General features: G+C 39.6%; 1 protein-coding gene across 2 annotated transcripts in view; it reads right to left on the bottom strand.

Annotated features, from left to right (window-relative positions):
- Positions 1–19,579, bottom strand: part of dsh (Segment polarity protein dishevelled) — a 357,971-nt gene that overhangs the window by 187,305 nt on the left and 151,087 nt on the right. For both annotated transcript variants that reach the window (XM_067141180.2, XM_067141181.2), the window contains one exon: positions 10,177–10,304. In XM_067141180.2, the coding sequence (XP_066997281.1) occupies positions 10,177–10,304 (128 nt within the window). The remainder of the gene's footprint in view (positions 1–10,176; positions 10,305–19,579) is intronic.

Genomic DNA, 19,579 nt, shown 5'->3' with positions numbered 1-19,579 from the left:
TCAACTTGTAGGATTCCAGCAAGATATAGCAAGTATTTTATATTCATGAGGTCAAATGGACTGTATCGCAATTGACCTATCCAAGGCTTTTGATAGGTTAGATCATGGGAGACTATTGTCAAAAATTAGAGCTATTGGACCACACATAAAGTGACTAAATGGGTGGCTAAATTTCTAGAAAATTAGAGAATTAGAGCAGGTGAAGCATTATCTGATATTATAATGATTGAAAACATTATGTTTTCTTATATACCAGGTGGTCCATCAGCCCCTTGCGATCCAGTTTTATGCATCCCTTCACATTTACTACAATTCTGAAAGATATCAGCCCCTCTCCCTAAACCAGGGTAATATAACGAGATATGAGTTTACGGGCTAGAAGACAGCAGGAATCGTGAGCGCACTGTTAATTCATTATGGGTGCCTCGAATGAACCCGTATAACGAGTACAGATACGCATTTTAAAACAGAAGATGGACGCACAGACCGGGAGCACGGTACTGTATAGGCTAGGAAATGGGCGCCATAGGTCAAGTGTCGCAGTAGCTCACGTGGCAAGCGGACGGGGAGATATGTGATAGTGGACAGTGCTCGAGGTAGGATGTTCAAATCCCACAGAAGAAAATTTTTTAACAGCCAGTTGCCTGGGATGTGGTAAGGTTGCATACTTGATAGCTTCCAAGGACTGATTTGTTTATTTGATCCTGTAAACGATCGTATGTATCGTACTGGGTATGGTGCCGGGTTGGACGAGGGTGAGGAGACGATGGTCTGTGGCCAGTTAGCTACTGTACGTCGTACATGTTCCAAGCTCCGTAGACCACAGGTAGGGCAAAGTATGCCCCACTGGAACGATAACAACATGCGATGGCAGGTAAGTACATAGCTGCGCGAACTCCCCTCCTTCAAAGCAATTCACTACACAAAGTTTACTCACTGCCTCGAGATGAATTCCAGCGACGAGTATGTGGATATGTTTGTTACTCATCTAATGAGAAGCTAGACAGAATGCATACCAGGCACAATGCCTGTACCAAGAACACTATCCGGATAGACAACTGACTGACATGACATTTCCGAGTGTTATAGATATTGATTCCCACAGGGACCCTGAAATATTTGTCCTGAATGAGTAAATTTATAATACCAATATAAATGGTCCATTACTGGACATTATAAATTTTCCAGCTAACTCATTCCTGGTTGCCAGCATTTCACCCCAGTGTGCTAAGTTGGGCAGTGGCCTCCATGGTATGCACTTGCCATGCGTCTTGGTGGGTGTGCTATTTACCAACTGATGAGCCCATGTGGTCAGTCCTTGGCAGCTATCAAGTATGCAACTTTACCACATCCCAGGCAACTGGCTGTTAAAAAAATCTTATGTGGGATTCGAGCCTCGTACCTCGAACACTGTCCACTATCACATATCTCCCCGACCGCTTGCCATGTGAGCCACTGCGATACTTGACCTACGGCACCCACTTCCCAGCCTATACAGTACTGTGATCCCGATCTGTGCATTTACCTCCTGTTTCAAAGTACGTGTTCTGCGTATCTGTACCTGTTTTAAGAGTTCATTCGAGGTACCCATACTGAAAAGATAGTGGCGCTCACGATTCCTGACGTCTTCTAGCCTGTAAACACACATCTTGTTATATTACCTTGGTTTAGCGAGAGGGGCCGAAGTGTTACAAAATTGTAGTAAATGTGAAGGGGTGCATAAAACTGGATCACAAGTGCCTGGTGGACCATACATACAATATGAGTTTACTACTATAGCATATCTGGCAGGTTTCCAAAATAAATGTAGCTAGTGTGAACAGGTTCTGGCACCAACATGGTATGTTGAATCAGAGTTCCAGAAGAAGTTAAAAACATCAGTAGCTTTCAATTAAATTTTATCATTTTAGCTTTTAGATTTGTAACATCACATGTTCACTAATAGTAATTTTCATTTTGAGTCCTAGAAAGTTAGGATGTTTTGCAGGTGTTATGGTATCGCCGAGGAAGAGAATGGTACAAATTTCTCGAAACATGCATGACTGGGGGTCCACTGTTGCTCACGTCCGCAGAATTTACCTCTTCATTACTCTGCACGTGTCCTCCGGGTGGTGCTAAGCGAGCAACAATAATCACGTTGAGACCGAACTGTCTTAAACGACCTCTTGGTCAAAGAGTAAGGAGAAATAATACCCGAACAGGTCCTTCTCAGGGCCCTCAAGTTCGTAAGACTGGACAATCAAGACAAATTTACCAACTCAACGTAGAGGGTATAAGCAGAGCAAAATGTGAATATTTATCCAAAAGCTTGAAGAATCATCAAATTGACATCATCTTACTCCAAGAAACCCATGCTAAAGATGACTTACAGCTTTACAGCAGAGGAAGGATTCCAGGGTTTAAGCTTGTGGCTACGAACAATCATCCCAAATATGGATTAGCTACCTATATAAGAAATAACATCAGCAACTACAAAGTCCTGCCATCAACTTCAGATGACAATGTCTTTACAGCAACAGTTAAGGTGAGTAACCTGACAATAATCAACTTATACAAACCACCAGGATTCATCTGGCCTTCTCCACTCCTACCCTCACTGCAACATCCAAGCATCATCGCTGGAGACTTCAACACCCATCATACTCTCTGGGGATACCAGGAGTATGATGAAAATGGACAGAAACTTGACTGGATGGATACAGAAAACCTCAAACTCATTTATGATGCTAAAGACAAGGCAACTTTTATCTCTGCACGATGGAATCATGGCTATACACCTGACCTGTGCTTCACTACACAGTCTCCAAACGTTCACAATGAGGTACATCCCACAGTACTAGCCAGGTTCCCTCACAGCCAGCACTGGCCAGTAATTCTCCAGACAGGTCTGTTCATACCCATTATCCTGTCCTACCCGAGACCACGATGGAACTTCAACAAAGCAAATTGGACAGAATTTTCAAAGCAGACCGACTCCAATATAAAATGGATAAAACCCACTTTCAACAACTACAGCAGATTTATTGGTATACTAAAAGGTGCAGCAAAATGATGCATACAAAGAGGTTACTGCAAAGAGTACATCCCTAGCTGGAATGAAGACGGTGAAAAGCTTCTCAAGGAATATGAAGGCAATAGTGACCCTGCAACTGCCTCTGTTTTACAATCACTAAATGAAAACAGACGAAATAAATGGCAACAAACTGTAGAAACTGGATACAGCAAAAAATACTATCAGGCAAAAATGTAACATAAACTTAGATGATATGGCCAAACACATGATCACTACCTCTAAGTCAAGAAAGGAAAAACATATCATAAGAGAAGTCAGACATCAATTGAATAAAAGGAAAAGGTCAGCTCCACATTATCTGAGTTCTCTGCACCATTTAAACTAGAAGAGACTATAGAAGCTATGAAGTGCATGAAACCTGGAAAGGCAGCAGGTGTTGATGGCATTTACCCTGAATTTTTGTTACACTGTGGTCCAGCTACTGTCAGATAGTTGAATACCTTCTTTTCCAACATTGTAGAAATAGGTCATCTGCCTCCACTATTCAAGAAATCCAAGATCATTGCTATACTAAAGCCAAACAAAGACCCTTCAAAAGTTGAAAACTACCACCCTATTGCACTCCTTAGTGTCACATTCAAGCTGCTAGAGAGACTGATCCACAATAGAATCTCCTCAGCCATCAACAAGGTTGTTCCTATAGAAAAAGCTCGATTTAGACCAGGAAGAGGAGGAACAGGTGCTAGCAGTAGCAACACATATCGAAAATGGCTTTGAGAAGAAGCTGATAAGCACAGGTGTCTTCTTAGATCTAACTGCTGCTTATAAATACCGTTTGGCATGACAAACTACTGCTCAAATTCATTAGTGTCAACCCTTGTCGGAAACTAACCACTCTAATAGGCAATATGCTGAGCAATAGGTATTTCCAAGTGTTTTCAGAAAACTCTACAAATAGGGTGCACAAAATAAATGAGGGGCTCCCACAGGGCTCTGTGCTGGCTCCACTCCTTTTTAATTTGTACACATACGATCTTCCAAATACCAAGTCCAAGAAATTTATTTACGCTGATGATATTGCCTTGATAGCCCAAGACCAAAGCTTCCCCGAAGCTGAAGCAACATTAACAACAGATCTGAAGACATTGGATGAATACTTCAAACATAATTCTCTTCGACCGAATCCTCAAAAGACAGTTGTATCAACTTTCCATCTGCGAAACAAACATGCAAATTACAATCCTACAGTCAGTTTCAGAGATGAGATTCTCCAATACTGCAGTAACCCTAAATACCAAGGGGTGACCCTGGACAGATCACTGACATACAAAATGCATTTCAAGAATGTAGCAGCTAAAATTAAAACCCGGAACAACATATTACAGAAGTTAACAGGGACCACCTGGGGTGCCAATGCATCAGTCCTTAGATCCACAGCTCTGGCTCTCTCGTACTCAGTTGCAGAATAATGCTGTTCTACATGGTTAAACAGTGCTCACACCAAAATAATCGACACGCAGCTCAATCAAGCAATGCGCCTCATCACAGGATGTATTCAATCTACTAACACGCACTGGCTATTGCTTCTAAGTAACATTCCACCCCCACCCCTAAGAAGATCTCAGTCATTGCTGAACACATGGAAGAAAATTGAAAACAACCCACTGCTACCAATACATTCAGATTGTCCAGTATCATTACCACAGCGATTGAAGTCCAGACAACCATCGTGGCGAACAGCAATCAACCTGCAAGACAATAACTTCAAAATAATAGATGCATGGAACAATCAGTGGCAGAGCCAAAACTTCCTGACACATCATTACTTAATTAAAACTCCTTGGGAGCAGGCTTTCATTCACCTCGACGACAGTGGTGTGTACTGAGTAGGATAAGGACTGGCCAAGGAAGATGCGGAGCAATACTGTACAAGTGGAGATGGAAGTCCTCTCCTCATTGTGACTGCGGTGAAGAACGGCAAACCATGGATCACATAGTGCTCAAATGTCCCCTCAGAGCGTTTAGAGGCTCAATGAAGGATCTCCAGAACCTAACACAAGAAACCGTTGAGTGGATTAACCATCTGGACATAGTATTGTGAATAATTTTATGAACTTGAGAGTGTGTGTATGTGTGTGTACTTTTGTACATATTTTGTAAATAGCTGATATTCCTCCTTTCATCATACGATAAATAAATAATGTACGATTAATGACTAATGTAGATTAACTATGTTTTAGTGAAAAACCATAGATACTGACACAGCAGACGCACTAATAACTCATTGTGTTATTTGATTCCGTAGCTTCAGTCGACCTGACTGCAGTGTACGATACAATATGGCTAGGCAGACTGCTGCTTAAACTCGAAAGATGCATGCCTTGTAAGATATTAACAATCCTGATGAACATGTTAATAAGCGGTTTGTTCAAAGTCAGTAATGGGTGTAACAGCGAGTCATTCACAGTAAAGAACGAACTGACTCAAGGATCTGTGTTATCCCCATAACTCTTCTACTTGTACACCAGTGACATGACTAATACCTCCAGCACCAAATTCTGTTATAATGATGACTTAGCATTAGCAGCTCAAACCAGAATGCTAGAACAGGGGGAGAACATCCTATCCAACAATTTGGAAACCACAAATTTAAACAACAAGAAGTTGAGACTCCTTCCAAACCCATCTAAGACAGAAGCGAGTGCTTTCCACCTGTGCAACTGACTGGCAAATCAACAGCTCAAGGTGAACTTCCGTCAACAGCTGGTAAAACTCAATATTAACCGTATATCTGTATCATCTTGACCTTCAAAAAGTGCCTGGAAAACACCAGTCAGAAACTGAAGACCTGCAACAACATCATTAAGAAACTACCTGGCACTTCTTGGGGACTGATGCAACTACCCTCCACAACAAAGCCCTCACACTAGTGTACCCTGCTGCTGAATACTGCACCCCAGTGTGGCAATGCAGTGCCCATACTAAGATCAATGCCCACCTTAATGGATGTTTGAAAATGGAAGCACTGAAATCTGCTCCTAATTCCCTGGATGCATATCATCAGCATTATTCAGCTCCCACAACTCAGATGACAGGAAGAGACTGCACAAGAATGGAAGAAAATATATCATCCCAACAATTCACAAGGTCTCCCAATCCAAGAGGTCATAAGGTCATTACCTTCCATCAATCTGGCTGAAGTTCAGGAACTCCGTATGGCAAAGTAGGGTGTACAAGGTGGCTTAAACATCAAAGGATGGTGCCTGGTTTGGAACTCTCCACCAATTAACTACCGAAGTATTACAGATCCTACTAGGAAACTACGGGGATTCAATCTTAAGATGAAGGTGCAGACCAGATTGAACCAGATAAGGAAAGGCCATGTCAGATGCAACGCTTCCAAGTATAAATGGGGAATTTACAACCCTCCAACTTGTGACTGTAAAGCTCAGTTGAATTAATATACTTCATTGTTTGTCCATATTGAACCAAGATTACAACTTTTATTATAATTTGGATCCACCTTATTCAATACATAAGAACTGTTGCATAGATGAAATTACAACATATATTTCAATCATAACTAGTTTCGACGCCCTTCTGCATCATCAGCTGATATAGGTCCTTGGAAAAATTGGCAATCACATAAGTTTATCTACGTCAAATTGAATACAATTTAAAACCATATTAACAACTTAAAACTGTGTTACGATTTTAAATACCCTCTTTAAAAAATTCGGGCTCAGATTAAATTCGATACACTTTTTGATAAACTTTATATCCTTGCCTATCTTTCCTACCTTAATTTTTAAGCCCAAATACCGATCTTGGTTCAATACGGACAAACAATGAAGTTTATTAATTTAAATGAAGAAGCCCATCAGGCAAAGATGGTGGCCCATAGGCCAGCGCCTACACCATCTGAGCCACTCAGCCCGGTGTGTTAAAATAGGTAAAGACCTGTACAAATTTACAAGGAGAGCGCTTTCAGTATATTCTGTAAATGAGAGTATCGCACTATATTGATTTCTCTTGTTTGTACATGATGATCACTGATGATGTAACATATCTTGTGGATGTATTGAGCGTTCCAACCTTAAAATGCAGTACAGCAGTAATGGGATAATTCCGTCTCTTTCCTTCTCCCATGTTTTGCGGGTAGCGCTGTCCTACTCTAATGCAGCGGGTTTGCGAAATATCTGTAAATCAGAATGTTATCCGTTAAAATGGGTGAAATGGGTGAATATTGTGTTACGTACAGAATTTCAAGGCGCATTTGATGCAGTTAACAAAAAAATGTAAAAAAATAATTTAGTGTGAAAATGGTAATATAATGGAAAGTTATGCCAAATGCAAAATCTTCACTGCATAGAACTTACCATGTCATAACTCCTATTTTATATTCATTATTTTCCTAATTTTTTTCACTGCTGGGAAAAACATTTCAGCTCAATGTACATAAGTTTATTTTTAAATTGAAATGATAACAAAATGCAGTATATGCGTTTATTTTCAGTCATGTTTAGGGATTTTTACGTGCAGGCACAAAAAAGTCAACGCTGGCCAGCGCCTTTCCTGCTGAATTCGCATGGGGGGTCAAAGCGAGGCAAAAGGACTTCAGATATGGAAGTTCTTCTTGCTTAGTTCTTAATTTGTGACAGGAAGAATGTCTCCTTGAATTTTGGTTTCGCGCGTGACTCGGCTGGCTGGCTGAAGTACCGGTAGTGATCTCCCAAACTTGCGCTTTTAACATTTACAGACAGTCGCATGCAGTGCAGTGCAGTGCTCATTGTCAGTAGTATGCATAATAGTGATTAAATACATATCAGTGACATATGTACAATTTTTGAGGGCAAGTGTATTTCGTTTGTGTGGTTCGTGAGTTCGTGTGTGGGGAATCTTAGTTTGAAGAAAAAGTGCAGAAGGATGTGAAATGGATCGTCAAAAAAAAAAAAAAAAAAAGTTCCGTAGTTCAATGAACAAAGGAAGAAATGTGTACACAAAAAAGTCAGTTGCTGGCCAATGTCCTTGCTCTTGACTTGGCATAGCGTGTTTAAAGCAAAGCAGATATGGAAGTTATTTTTAAATCATACCTGAAGTCCTTATCCCGCTTATCTCTTAATTTATGACAGGGAGAACGTCTTGTTTGTTTACGTTTCACAAGTGACTCGGCTGGCTGGCTGGCCAGTAGGGATCTCCCAAACAGTGAGCATTTAAATATACAGACAGTTGTGTGCAGTGGTGTTCATTTAATCAGTATTATAAGATTGATTAAATAAAGATCAGTGATAAATGTATAGTTCTTGAGGACAAGTGGATTGCGTTTGTTGTGTTTGTGTAGTCTGTGTAGTTGTGAGTTCCTGCTCATGCAGGGGGTTCTTAGTTTGAAGAAAAAGTGCAGAAGGATGTACAATGGATCGTCAAATTAGAAAGAAACGTTCCGTAGGTAATCTCAGGGGAAAAGAACGCAATATTATAATGAGTGTCCTGGATTATTTTTATAGACTATTAATGTGAGTAGCGCAGTCAGTGAAACAGCTAAAGCTACAGGTTGTTCCAAAAGAACAATCCATGCTATAACGAACACACACATGATCCTTTGCAAACTCCCACAAGAAAAAAATCAAAAAAGAGAAGGACGGCAGAAAAATGCAAGGAAAATTAAATAGGATGAAATTGTGCAAAGTGGAGTGCATTGGGTGGTCCACTCTCTCTTATTTGCTAACATACCACCGACATTGAACGTGATTTTGAGTCGGGTAAATGGAGAAGATTCTTTGCCACAATTTTCCAAAACTATGTTGTATCGCTTCTTACATGATATAGGCTTCCGTTATTTAAGACGGGGTAATAAAACAGCTTTCATTGAAACCGATGAAATTATTAACTGGAGGCACAGATATCTCAGGGAGATAAAACGTTTGAGGGCACAAAATAAAGCTATAATTTACACAGATGAATCGTGGGTAAATATTGGGCAGACAGTGACAAAAGAATGAAAGGATATGACAGTGAAAAATGCACGGCAGGCCGCCACTGAAGGGGTGAGTTCGGGACTTAGGCCACCGAAAAGCCGAGGACCGTGATTCGCCTTAGTCCACGCGGGTAATGAACATGGTTTTGTTCCAAATGCTGAACTAACATTTTTATGCCATAAAAACATGGAGGACGCCCACGAGGAAATGACTGGTGAAATTTATGAGAAGTAGTTTTCGGAACAACTGTTGCCGAACACTCCCGAAGGTGCCCTCATCGTGCTGTATAATGCCGCTTATCATTCCCATAAGTTGGAACATATGCCGGTGGCTTCTTGGCAAAAAGATGGCATCGTACAGTGGTTACGTAAAAAACAAATATCTTTTGAGGACGAGATGCTCAAGGGAGAATTGTTGCACATCGCTTCTCAGCATAGGGCCCTGTATGATAAGCAGGGAATAGATGAAATGGCAAAAGCGTCAGGTCGGCAGATTCTAAGTCTCCCACCTTATCACTGCGAGTTAAACCCTATTGAGATGGTGTGGTCCCAGGTGAAAAACTACATCCGGTATCATAACATATCATTCAAGAAAAATGATATGGAAAATTTAATAACCGCCGTGTATAAAAACATTACAGTGGACAATTGGGCAAATTACGGGAACGAAGTAAAGAAAAATGAAAGATTTGTGGAAAGCACACGAATTACAGGACGATGTTGACAAACAGTTTTTAATAAGACTTTCTTCATCGTCTGGCTCATCCTCCAGTTCATCTCCCGAACGCAGTTCATCCAAAGTGGGAACATCAGGCCTTGCAGAAATGATAGAAGGTGTACGTCCAATGTCTGAGAGCAATGACAGTGATTAAGGTATGTTGTATTTATTTTACCATCCTACAAATATCAATTTATGAATGAATGAAATTGCAAAAGGAAATGTGGAACTGTGACACCCTGCTTGAGTCACACTCCAGCGTGATCTTCACGAGTCTGTTTCGCAACAGCGCGCTCCACCTACGCTGTACTGCAATTTAAGGTTGGAACGCTCTATAGTATAACATACGGGCTACTGTGAGTGCAACAGGAAAGAGTGGTATGTTCAGTAGAATATGAGATGGTACACAGAGACCATATGGCTACCTACTCTGTCTATTCTACAGTATAAACAACACAAATACAATACTACCTCTTATGGCTGCAGTATGTGCCACCCAGGCTCCAGGATCAATAGGTCTCACAGGTTCTGTTCGAGGAATTGTAAAATAGCCTTTAGGATTAGGGTCCCAACACTTGGCGACGACTAACTTGATGGGGCTGTAAAAACACAAATGCAAATTACTTAAAGAACAATTCACTGAACTCAAACAGCACATATATTTATGCATTACTTAACCTATTCGCATGCAATTATTCCACTTGATAAAGTGCCTGAGATTACACTTGCTTTATTTACAATTTAGGTTACGAATTTTTTTTCTTTTTTGCTATTTGCTTTACGCTGCACCAACACGGATAGATCTTATAGCGACGATGGGATAGGAAAGGCCTAGGAATGGGAAGGAAGTGGCCATGGACTTAAGGTACAGCCCCAGCATTTGCCTGGTGTGAAAATGGGAAACCACGGAAAACCATCTTCAGGGCTGCTAACAGTGGGGTTCGAACCCACTATCTCCCGATTACTGGATACTGGCCGCACTTAAGCGACTGCAGCTATCGAGCTCGGTGGTTAAGAAATCTAGGAGTGTTAAGGGTGTATTGCAACCAACAACATTTATATTACTTTACATATTTAACTGAAATATTTTACTGCCTTCCATGGCAAAAGAATTCGTGTTCAAATTCCTAGAGGGATCACATTTTCAACTGTTCCATCTTACATAGAATTAGAATTGAAAGTTTTCCCAATATAGTACGGCCTTCAGATAATAACATGGCTCCTGAATACATCAGTGGTACTTGTATGCATATTATTAACATAGAAAAACACAATCTAAATAAATCAATAATTGCAGAATTCCATAACTGTTTTGAATACATGGTAACAGTTGTGTCATCTGTGTAGAGGAATGAGTTAATTGTATGAAATTCGTAACTCGACATTGTATTTCGTAGATTGTGACTTTCTGTAATAATTTTCATTTATCATGGTACCAGTATATGCACATGAAACTCCGAGGGTAATTTATGATGAGAATTCCCCAACTTCAGCAGTCATGACAGATCATTTATAGGAATGTTCCTCCTAAATATACATAAAAAATGTACAGTTTGGTTAATTTAAGATAAGCTAAACTAAAAGAAAATATTAAATTAAAAAAAATTAAATATTCTTTGCACAGTGCAAAGAAGTGGGTCAGGCAGATTAAGCATAATCGGAAATGGCACATTGCAGGAATGAGAATGCTTAGTCGGTCAGTAGGCACGACATGGGAAGATCAGATAAAAAATTATCACATTCATGGCTCGATGGGAGTCGCTGCAATTGAAGGTAAAATAGACGAAGAACAGCTGAGATGGTCTGAACATGTCCAATGCAGAGAGGAAACTCACCTTGTTCAAAGAGCTGGAAGTATCAAAGAATCTACTTTTTTTTTTTTTTTTTTTTTTTTGCTATTTGCTTTACGTCGCACCGACACAGATAGGTCTTATGGCAACGATGGAATAGGAAAGGCCTAGGAATGGGAAGGAAGCGGCCGTAGCTTAATTAAGGTACAGCCCCAGCATTTGCCTGGTGTGAAAATGGGAAACCATGGAAAACCATCTTCAGGGCTGCCAACAGTGGGGTTTGAACCCACTACCTCCCAATTACTGGATACTGGCCGCACTTAAGCGACTGCTATCAAAGAATCACCTGCAAGAAGAGCAACACCAAAAGATACATTGACGAGTTCCTGAGAAAGTCTTCTGAGGAACAGAAACCTACCTATGGATTTGGTACATCAAAGAAACGAGTACTCACTTCGCGTCCCCCCGACCCCGATGCTAATAGCTATGGCTAGCTACACTTATGGCATAGAAAAGAAGAAATTTGTGGGACTCAAGAAACATATGAATAAAATTTCTATGCCAAAAATATATAGATTAAAGCACAATAGAACATACGTGAACAAGGGAACTTAAAACCCTTCCCCCTTATGGACGATAGATTGTCGTCTAGCAGGAAATGCCCACAGCACATTATGGATATAGATTTATCGCAAATTATTTTGATCAAACTGAATGTTGTGGAAAATCCATTTTCTTGAAATACTAATAAAATGCAATTGTATATTACCTTTTCATGTTGAATGTAACACGATTCATATTGAGTGTAGTATGATGTCTCAAAACAGGGGTTGAAGCACAAGGGAACATTTCCAGAGGCAGTGCACATTGTTCTTACATCTTTCCTAACACCTATTTTCTTACAACACAAATCGCTGGCTAGCATATTTTTTCTTGTCTGTGGATGGAAACTTGGAGATGAAATTTCTCTCTTTTAGCCTATCATCAAAGCTGAAATCAATATCATTGTCACTGTCACCAAAATAAGTTGTAATTTCCATGCCACTAACACACTATACAACGCGTTGGCTTTCTGAAGCCATACTTATGAGTGACTGATCAGAACTAAATATTCTAGGCATATTATTTGTATAATATCATGAGCTATTTATAGATATGTACTTTTATTTTTGTAATCTCATGTGCTATATTACAAGATAAGCAAATGCACCAGGCAGCAGCTGCCTGCACTCGTAATTAATAGCAGGAAGACTGCATATGTAATTAAGAAAGAGAAAATTATATTGCTGACATTAAACTCTATAGGAATGAGGAAATGTTGGGCCGAGTAGACTGTACAGTCCAAACACAAATTTTTAGCTACTGTTGGCATTTTCTTGCAACTAACCAAAAAGAACTTCTGATATAAAATTGTCAATATAATACCTCAAATATAGATTTAATAACCCAGTAACTTACTATGTACGTAGAGGAAATATTCGAAACAGTGTAGTTTTAGTTTCATAAAAATGACCAAAGATACAAATTGTTTTCCAATTAAATGTGCAGAGTGGAACCACAACGCCTATTGGGCAACGGTGAGTAGGTTATATTTGTATTTAGAATATGATAAGTAGAAATGTAAGATTAAGTTATTACAAATAAAAGCAGTGAGTCAAACAACAGATGCTAGATAATTACACTTTACCATTAAATGTGAGGGGCGTAACATAAATAAAGCAGTGACAACGCAGTCCAGAATAGTGCTGGGCAAAACAGTTGTTTTTAGACAACAGTTGTTGCCGTAACCATTGCATGCAGACAACCGTTGTATAAAATTTTGCAAAATAACGTACTTCTACCGATGTGTATACACAAATGAGGTAGTGCTAAAACCGCAGCATCTCACCTCTTTCCTTGTACTGGGCAGCCAGTGAAGCCTATAATTCCATCCAATAAACATACAAACTGATATAAAGGAATTGAATTAATTTACATATTTCACAGTCATACGGCATAGCCATTAGATATATAAAAACTACAACGCGACCAAGAACACAATTTTCCAACCACCCTGAGCCGAGGAAACGTTCTTGTACAAAATTGATAGCAGTTTTTTTTCCTTGGGAACATAAAATTCCGAAATTTATGAACAACATATGTAACATACCATTGTATATTGTGCTAAATTTTTAATCTATCAGATAACGTGTTTTTGAGAAATAGGCTACTTTCAAGATTCCTGTCCTTTTCCTTATCTCTTCATTTCAAATTCTATCCTTGCTGGTCTTGCCCTCGATATTTCTTAGGAATTTCATTTCTGCTGCCTGTACTCTACTCTTCTCTCGTTTTGTTGTAGTCCACGATCCAGCTGCATAGGTTAGTATGGGTTCATAATGGGTTGAATAAAATACTTTCTTACATTTCTTCGGGACATCTTGGTTCCACAAAATACCCCTTACACTCTGGTAGAAGCTGTTTGGTTGTTGTATTCTTTTCCAAATTTCCTTGGTTATCTTTCCATCTTCTGTGAACACACTTCCCAAGTACTTGAAACTTTTAACCACTTCCAGAATTTTACCATTCACTTTTATCTTTCCTCTTCCTTCCTTCCTCATCACTATTGTTTTACTTTTCTCTGTGCTTACTTTCATCCCAAATTTTTCTATCTCTTGATTCCATACATCTACTTGTTTTTGCACTTCCGTTTCACCCTTACCCCATATCACTATATCATCTGCAAACAACATGGCTTTTGTTGCCTGTTTTCCCAGTCTCTGTTTAATGTTCTTATGAATTTCATCCATGACTATGATGAATAATACGGGGGATAGTGCACTTCCCTGTCGGAGACCAGTTTCAACTTTAAAACATTTTGTTTTTCCTATACTAGTTTTCACACTACTAATACAATTTTTGTACATAGCTTTTATCATTTGCACTTCCACTCTGTTAACTTTTCCTTAATGTATCCCATACCAACTGACTGGGCACAGTGTCATAAGCTTTCTCAATGTCAGTAAATGTCATCACTATGTCTTTTCCAAACCCCATCTTTTCTCCATCATATGTCTTAATGTAAAGATCAGGTCAAGCATTGATCTGTCTTTCCTAAAACTACACTGTTCTTCCATTTCTCCTTCTAGCTTCCTCCTCAGACTTCCTTCCAATACTCTCTCAAATATCTTAGCTACATGGGCAATAAGGGTGATCCCTCTGTAGTTATTAATTCCTTTCTGTCACTTTTTTAAAATATCAGGATGATTAAAACGTTTCCACACTCTTCTGGGATCTCTTTCTTCTTCCAGATTATTCTACATAATCTATACAGCCACTGTAGCCCTATTAGTTCTGCTGCTTTTATCATATCCGTAGTTACCACATCCACTCCTGCTCCTTTACTGCTCTTCATCTTTTCTATGGCTGCCTCTTTTCTAACATCGATATCTCCTTTCCTTGTTCTTCTTTCCCCATTGTTTCTTCTTGCTCCTTCTCATCTACCAGTTGTCCGACTCGTTGGCTGAATGGTCAGCGTACTGGCCTTCGGTTCAGAGGGTCCCGGGTTCGATTCCCGACCGGGTCGGGGATTTTAACCTTAATTGGTTAATTCCAGTGGCCCGGGGGCTGGGTGTTTGTGCTGTCCCCAACATCCCTGCAACTCACACACACCACACATAACACTATCCTCCACCACAATAACACGCAGTTACCTACACATGGCAGATGCCGCCCACCCTCATCGGAGGGTCTGCCTTACAAGGGCTGCACTCGGCTAGAAATAGCCACACGAAATTAATTATCTACCAGTTCACTGTATTTAATATTTAGCAATTCTGACAAGTATTCTTCCCATCTTTTTAGTATGTCATCTCTTTGCATCAATATCTGCCCTGTTTCAGTTTTTACAAATGTTATGTCTTCCCTATTTCATAAACTATTCTTCACCAAACCATACCAAACCTTTTTACTTCCCTTTATATCCTCCTGTAATGTTTCTGTGAAACTTTCCCAGCTATTCCATTTTTCTTCTTGTACTATTTTCCTATATACCTTTTTGGCTTCTTTATATTTCTGCCAATTCTATGTACTATTGCTGCCTATCCAGTTCCTCCAAGCCATTTGTTTCTCTTTAACAGCTTCCTTGCTGTTCCACCAAGAAGTCTCCTTTTCCTTTCTCTTCCCTGATAGTCTTCAACAGGTGATTACTGCACACTTTACAAAACCATTTCTGAGACATGTCCATTCCTCTTCTACACTGTTCAAGTCATCATTGGGAATTTCTTTCTTCACATCCTCTTGAAACTTTTTCCTTATTTCTTTCTCTTAACTTCCATCCCTTTATTTTTCTTTCCCTATTTCTATTAACTTAGTTATTTCACCAATTATTAATTTGGCTACCACCACTTTATTGTCTCCTTCAAAATCTGCTCTTGGCATTGCTGTCACATCTTCCAGTTGTCTAGTTTCTCCTTGCCCACCAGAATAAGATCAATCATTGTCTTTGTATCTCCCCAACCATATCTAGCTATTTTTTGTGAGTTATTTTTTCTAAACCACATACTGCCAACAATTAATCCATTCCTTCTACAAAAATCTATTACCAAATCTCCTTCTTCATCTTGGTTTCCATAACTATAGGGGCCAATTATCTCTTCTTTTCACTGTCTGTCCCAACATGTGCATTCCTGTCTCCCATTATTATAATATCTTTGTCTTCAATACAACTTTCCAGTTCTAGAAACTCTTCTAAACATTCACCTGCATTCCCCAATTGGGGTGCATAAACCTGTATAAAATCCTTGATTCCACTCTCAAGTCTAACTTAAATTATCCTGTCACTGATCTGGTCAATTTTGTCCAAATATTGCACTAGGTCTTCTCTCAATATAACACCAACACCATATGTTGCCATCTTTCCTCCACTCCAACATAATCTATACCCTTTCTTCAATTCTTTTTGACCTTTCATATTCCATTTTGTCTCACTCATTCCCATCATTGCTATGTTTCCTTTCCATATACTCCATCAGTTCATCTACCTTGCCATTCAAAGTCATGACACTGATGATGCCGATTCTTGTGATGTCTGGCAGCCCACTTCTCACAGTTCCCCCAGAGCACCGGGAACTGCGCGTCACTTCAGGGCAACGCCCTAGCATTTTCCGAGGCCTCGATTCGCTCGCACTAATTTTTTAGGCTGTTTGTACGATGGGTTCGCCATTCCCAAAGGCATTTTATTACCTTCTGCCAGGTTCGAATTAGGCCGCCCCTAACATGGAGTCAGAGACGCCTTTTGTAGCCGCTCCTCTAAAGTACAGATGCTACGGGTTTACCCCTTCCGCCATTTCCACCATACCAAAGCCCATCTTCTCGGCCATAGATGCCGATGAGTTCTTCACCCATAACCCAAGGCAAGGACCCTCCATATTTATGACCCCTGGAAAGAGGGTGTCCCAGTATTTTAAAGCCCCCAGGAATTGGGCTACCTGTCGGTCCGCAGGTTGTATTGGGTATTTAAACGAGCCCTACGTACTGTAGGGACCCCCTACCCGCCACCTGGGGACGTGATCTGCAGGGGTCAGGTTCATCTGGTTACTTACTAGCAGTTGACCCCACCCACAAAGGCTGAGGTTATTCAAATATTCAAATATACATTTAAAATTCCACACCTACATGACTAACGTGAAATAAAATGAATAAAGTAATGATGTTAGGGGACTTTCTATCGGCCTATTGGTTATTTCACAAACAATCTCCGAACTCGAATGAACATAATACAGTAAAACCTCGTTAATTCGAAGTCGTTGGGACTCAAAAATCGGACTTCGAATTACGTGATTTCGAATTAACCGCCAATTCGCAATTCAGAAGTACCAACCCTTGCCGCGTTACAAAATATTCTACGGCCCGTTACTGCATGCAGTTAATAACCTTGCTTCACAGTTTATGCCTTTCAAATGCCATGAAAAAAAGAACTATTTCCAAAATGTATCCAAAAAGGTGCATTTACAGTATTCAAATAATCCACTCGGATATCTCACTGGTAAACATAACCTCACGCAACGAAAGAAAGAAAAAAAAGCACGATTCGAAGACGAGGAGAAATCTATGCTGGCTCCCATGTGCAAGTGCTTTATTAATTGGATTACTATACTATATGCATTTTAGATGCAATGTATTTACACAGAAAGTACCCGATGCCCTTAAAATCAAACTTTCCTATGACTATCTTTGCACGATTTCCCGCCATGGCACTTCTCTCGTACTTCAGAAATGTAAACACTTGCCGCGTCACAAAGTATTCTAAGACCCATTAATACATGCAATCACCTCGATTCACAGTTTAAACCTTTCAAATGCCATGGAAAAATCTATTTCCGAAATGTACCGTATCCAACAAGGTGCATTTACAATGTTCAAATAATGCACTTCGATAAATCACTGACAAACATAACCTCGCTCAATGAAAGAAAAAAAAAAAAAAAAATCGCACAATTCAAAGACTAGGATAAATTATTCCGGTTCCCCTGTGCAAATGCATTATTTTCTGGATTTCTGTACTGTTTGCATTTTTAGATGCTTTGTACTGGCATGGAAAGTGCCCGACGCCCTTAAAACATTGTAGCTTATCGAACTTTCCTATGACGAAAGGATAAAGTATTTCGCTTCCATGTGCATTGCAACGCACTACTATGAACCCCATCCCTCACCCTTGTACGATTTCCCGGCTGGCAATTTCTCCTTTAAAACCATAAGACCGTTTGGGCTCGCATAAAAATAAAGCAATGCAGTTTCACCGGCAATGACAATATTGTTCGGTGCCTACGAATTTATTATATGAGCCACGTTTTTTCGTCAACTGTCGGCATCGCCAGTGTTCGCGGATTCTGTTTTCCCACACACTGCCTGTTGTGTGATATTACTGCGTTCCTTAAAAGGTTGAATGCAAAAGAATTCCGATTTCATTCAACTTAGCAATCATGAAGCGCACTGTAGGCCCACCGAAGTGAGTGTAAGTGCGGAAAGCTACCCCTCCACTTTCCGGAACGCGCGTTCTATTTTGATGCGGAACGGATAAATTTCGAGTTGAAATTACTCTGTAACATACTATTGTTTATAAATGTAAAGGAAGTTTCGAATTAAAAGTTGAATTTCGGTAATGGGGCCGACACTGTACTTCGAATTACGAATTATCCGTATTTTGAACTAAACAATTGAAATAACATGTAAAACTGTATCTCATGTTTCCGGGAACGAGAGCTTCTTCGAATTAGGCGGGATTTTGAATTAACTGATTTCGAATTATCGAGGTTCTACTGTAGTTTGGTCGACAGCATTGTAGTGATATACTTTATTAACCGAGCAAGTGGCTCGGGTCACGTAGCTATCAGCTTGCATTTGGGAGATAGTGGGTTCGAACCCCAATGTCGGCAGCCCTGAAGATGGTTTTCTGTGGTTTTCTATTTTCACACCAGGCAAATGCTGGTGCTGTACATTAAGTAAGGCCACACTTGCTTCATTTCCACTCCTAGCTCTTTCCTATCCCATCGTCGCCATAAGACCTATTATGTGCATGGGTGTGATGTAAACTAGATTGTAAAATAATAATAATAATAATAATAATAATATTATCTGGCTGGTTACATAGCGTACCGGTAACTTCACTAATAGTTTACACAGAGAACGAGAGAACTGTCAATCTGTTTACATTTAAATGATGTAACAAAGACTAGTTAATTTCATACCTACTCCCCAATGGAAAGTCTTTTAAAAAAAATCTATAAATTACATAACATAGAAATTACACAATGTATATCTGAATATAAACATAATTTACATATTCCGAAAGAAATAATATTAAATTACTGTATTTTCTGTGATCTACAAGTGGAATAATGCTTGTATTTCCCTTCCTTCTTTAAACAGTGATAGTATTAAGCAGTGATTAATACCTACGTTCTTAGTTGTTCGTAAAAGGTTGGTTCTCAACTTCATGATTGCCTTTGTGAGTGTGTCTGTCATTACAGAGTCAGATTTAAAATCATATTGTGTTTTCGCATTAGTTTTAAATGATTAATGTTACGGCATCTAAAGATTCATTAGTT

This window comes from Anabrus simplex, chromosome 2 (assembly GCF_040414725.1).
Source record: "Anabrus simplex isolate iqAnaSimp1 chromosome 2, ASM4041472v1, whole genome shotgun sequence".
In the NCBI taxonomy this organism is placed as follows: domain Eukaryota; kingdom Metazoa; phylum Arthropoda; class Insecta; order Orthoptera; family Tettigoniidae; genus Anabrus; species Anabrus simplex.
The sequence above is the reverse complement of the archived record's forward strand: the minus strand, read 5'-3'. Positions and strand labels throughout refer to the sequence as shown.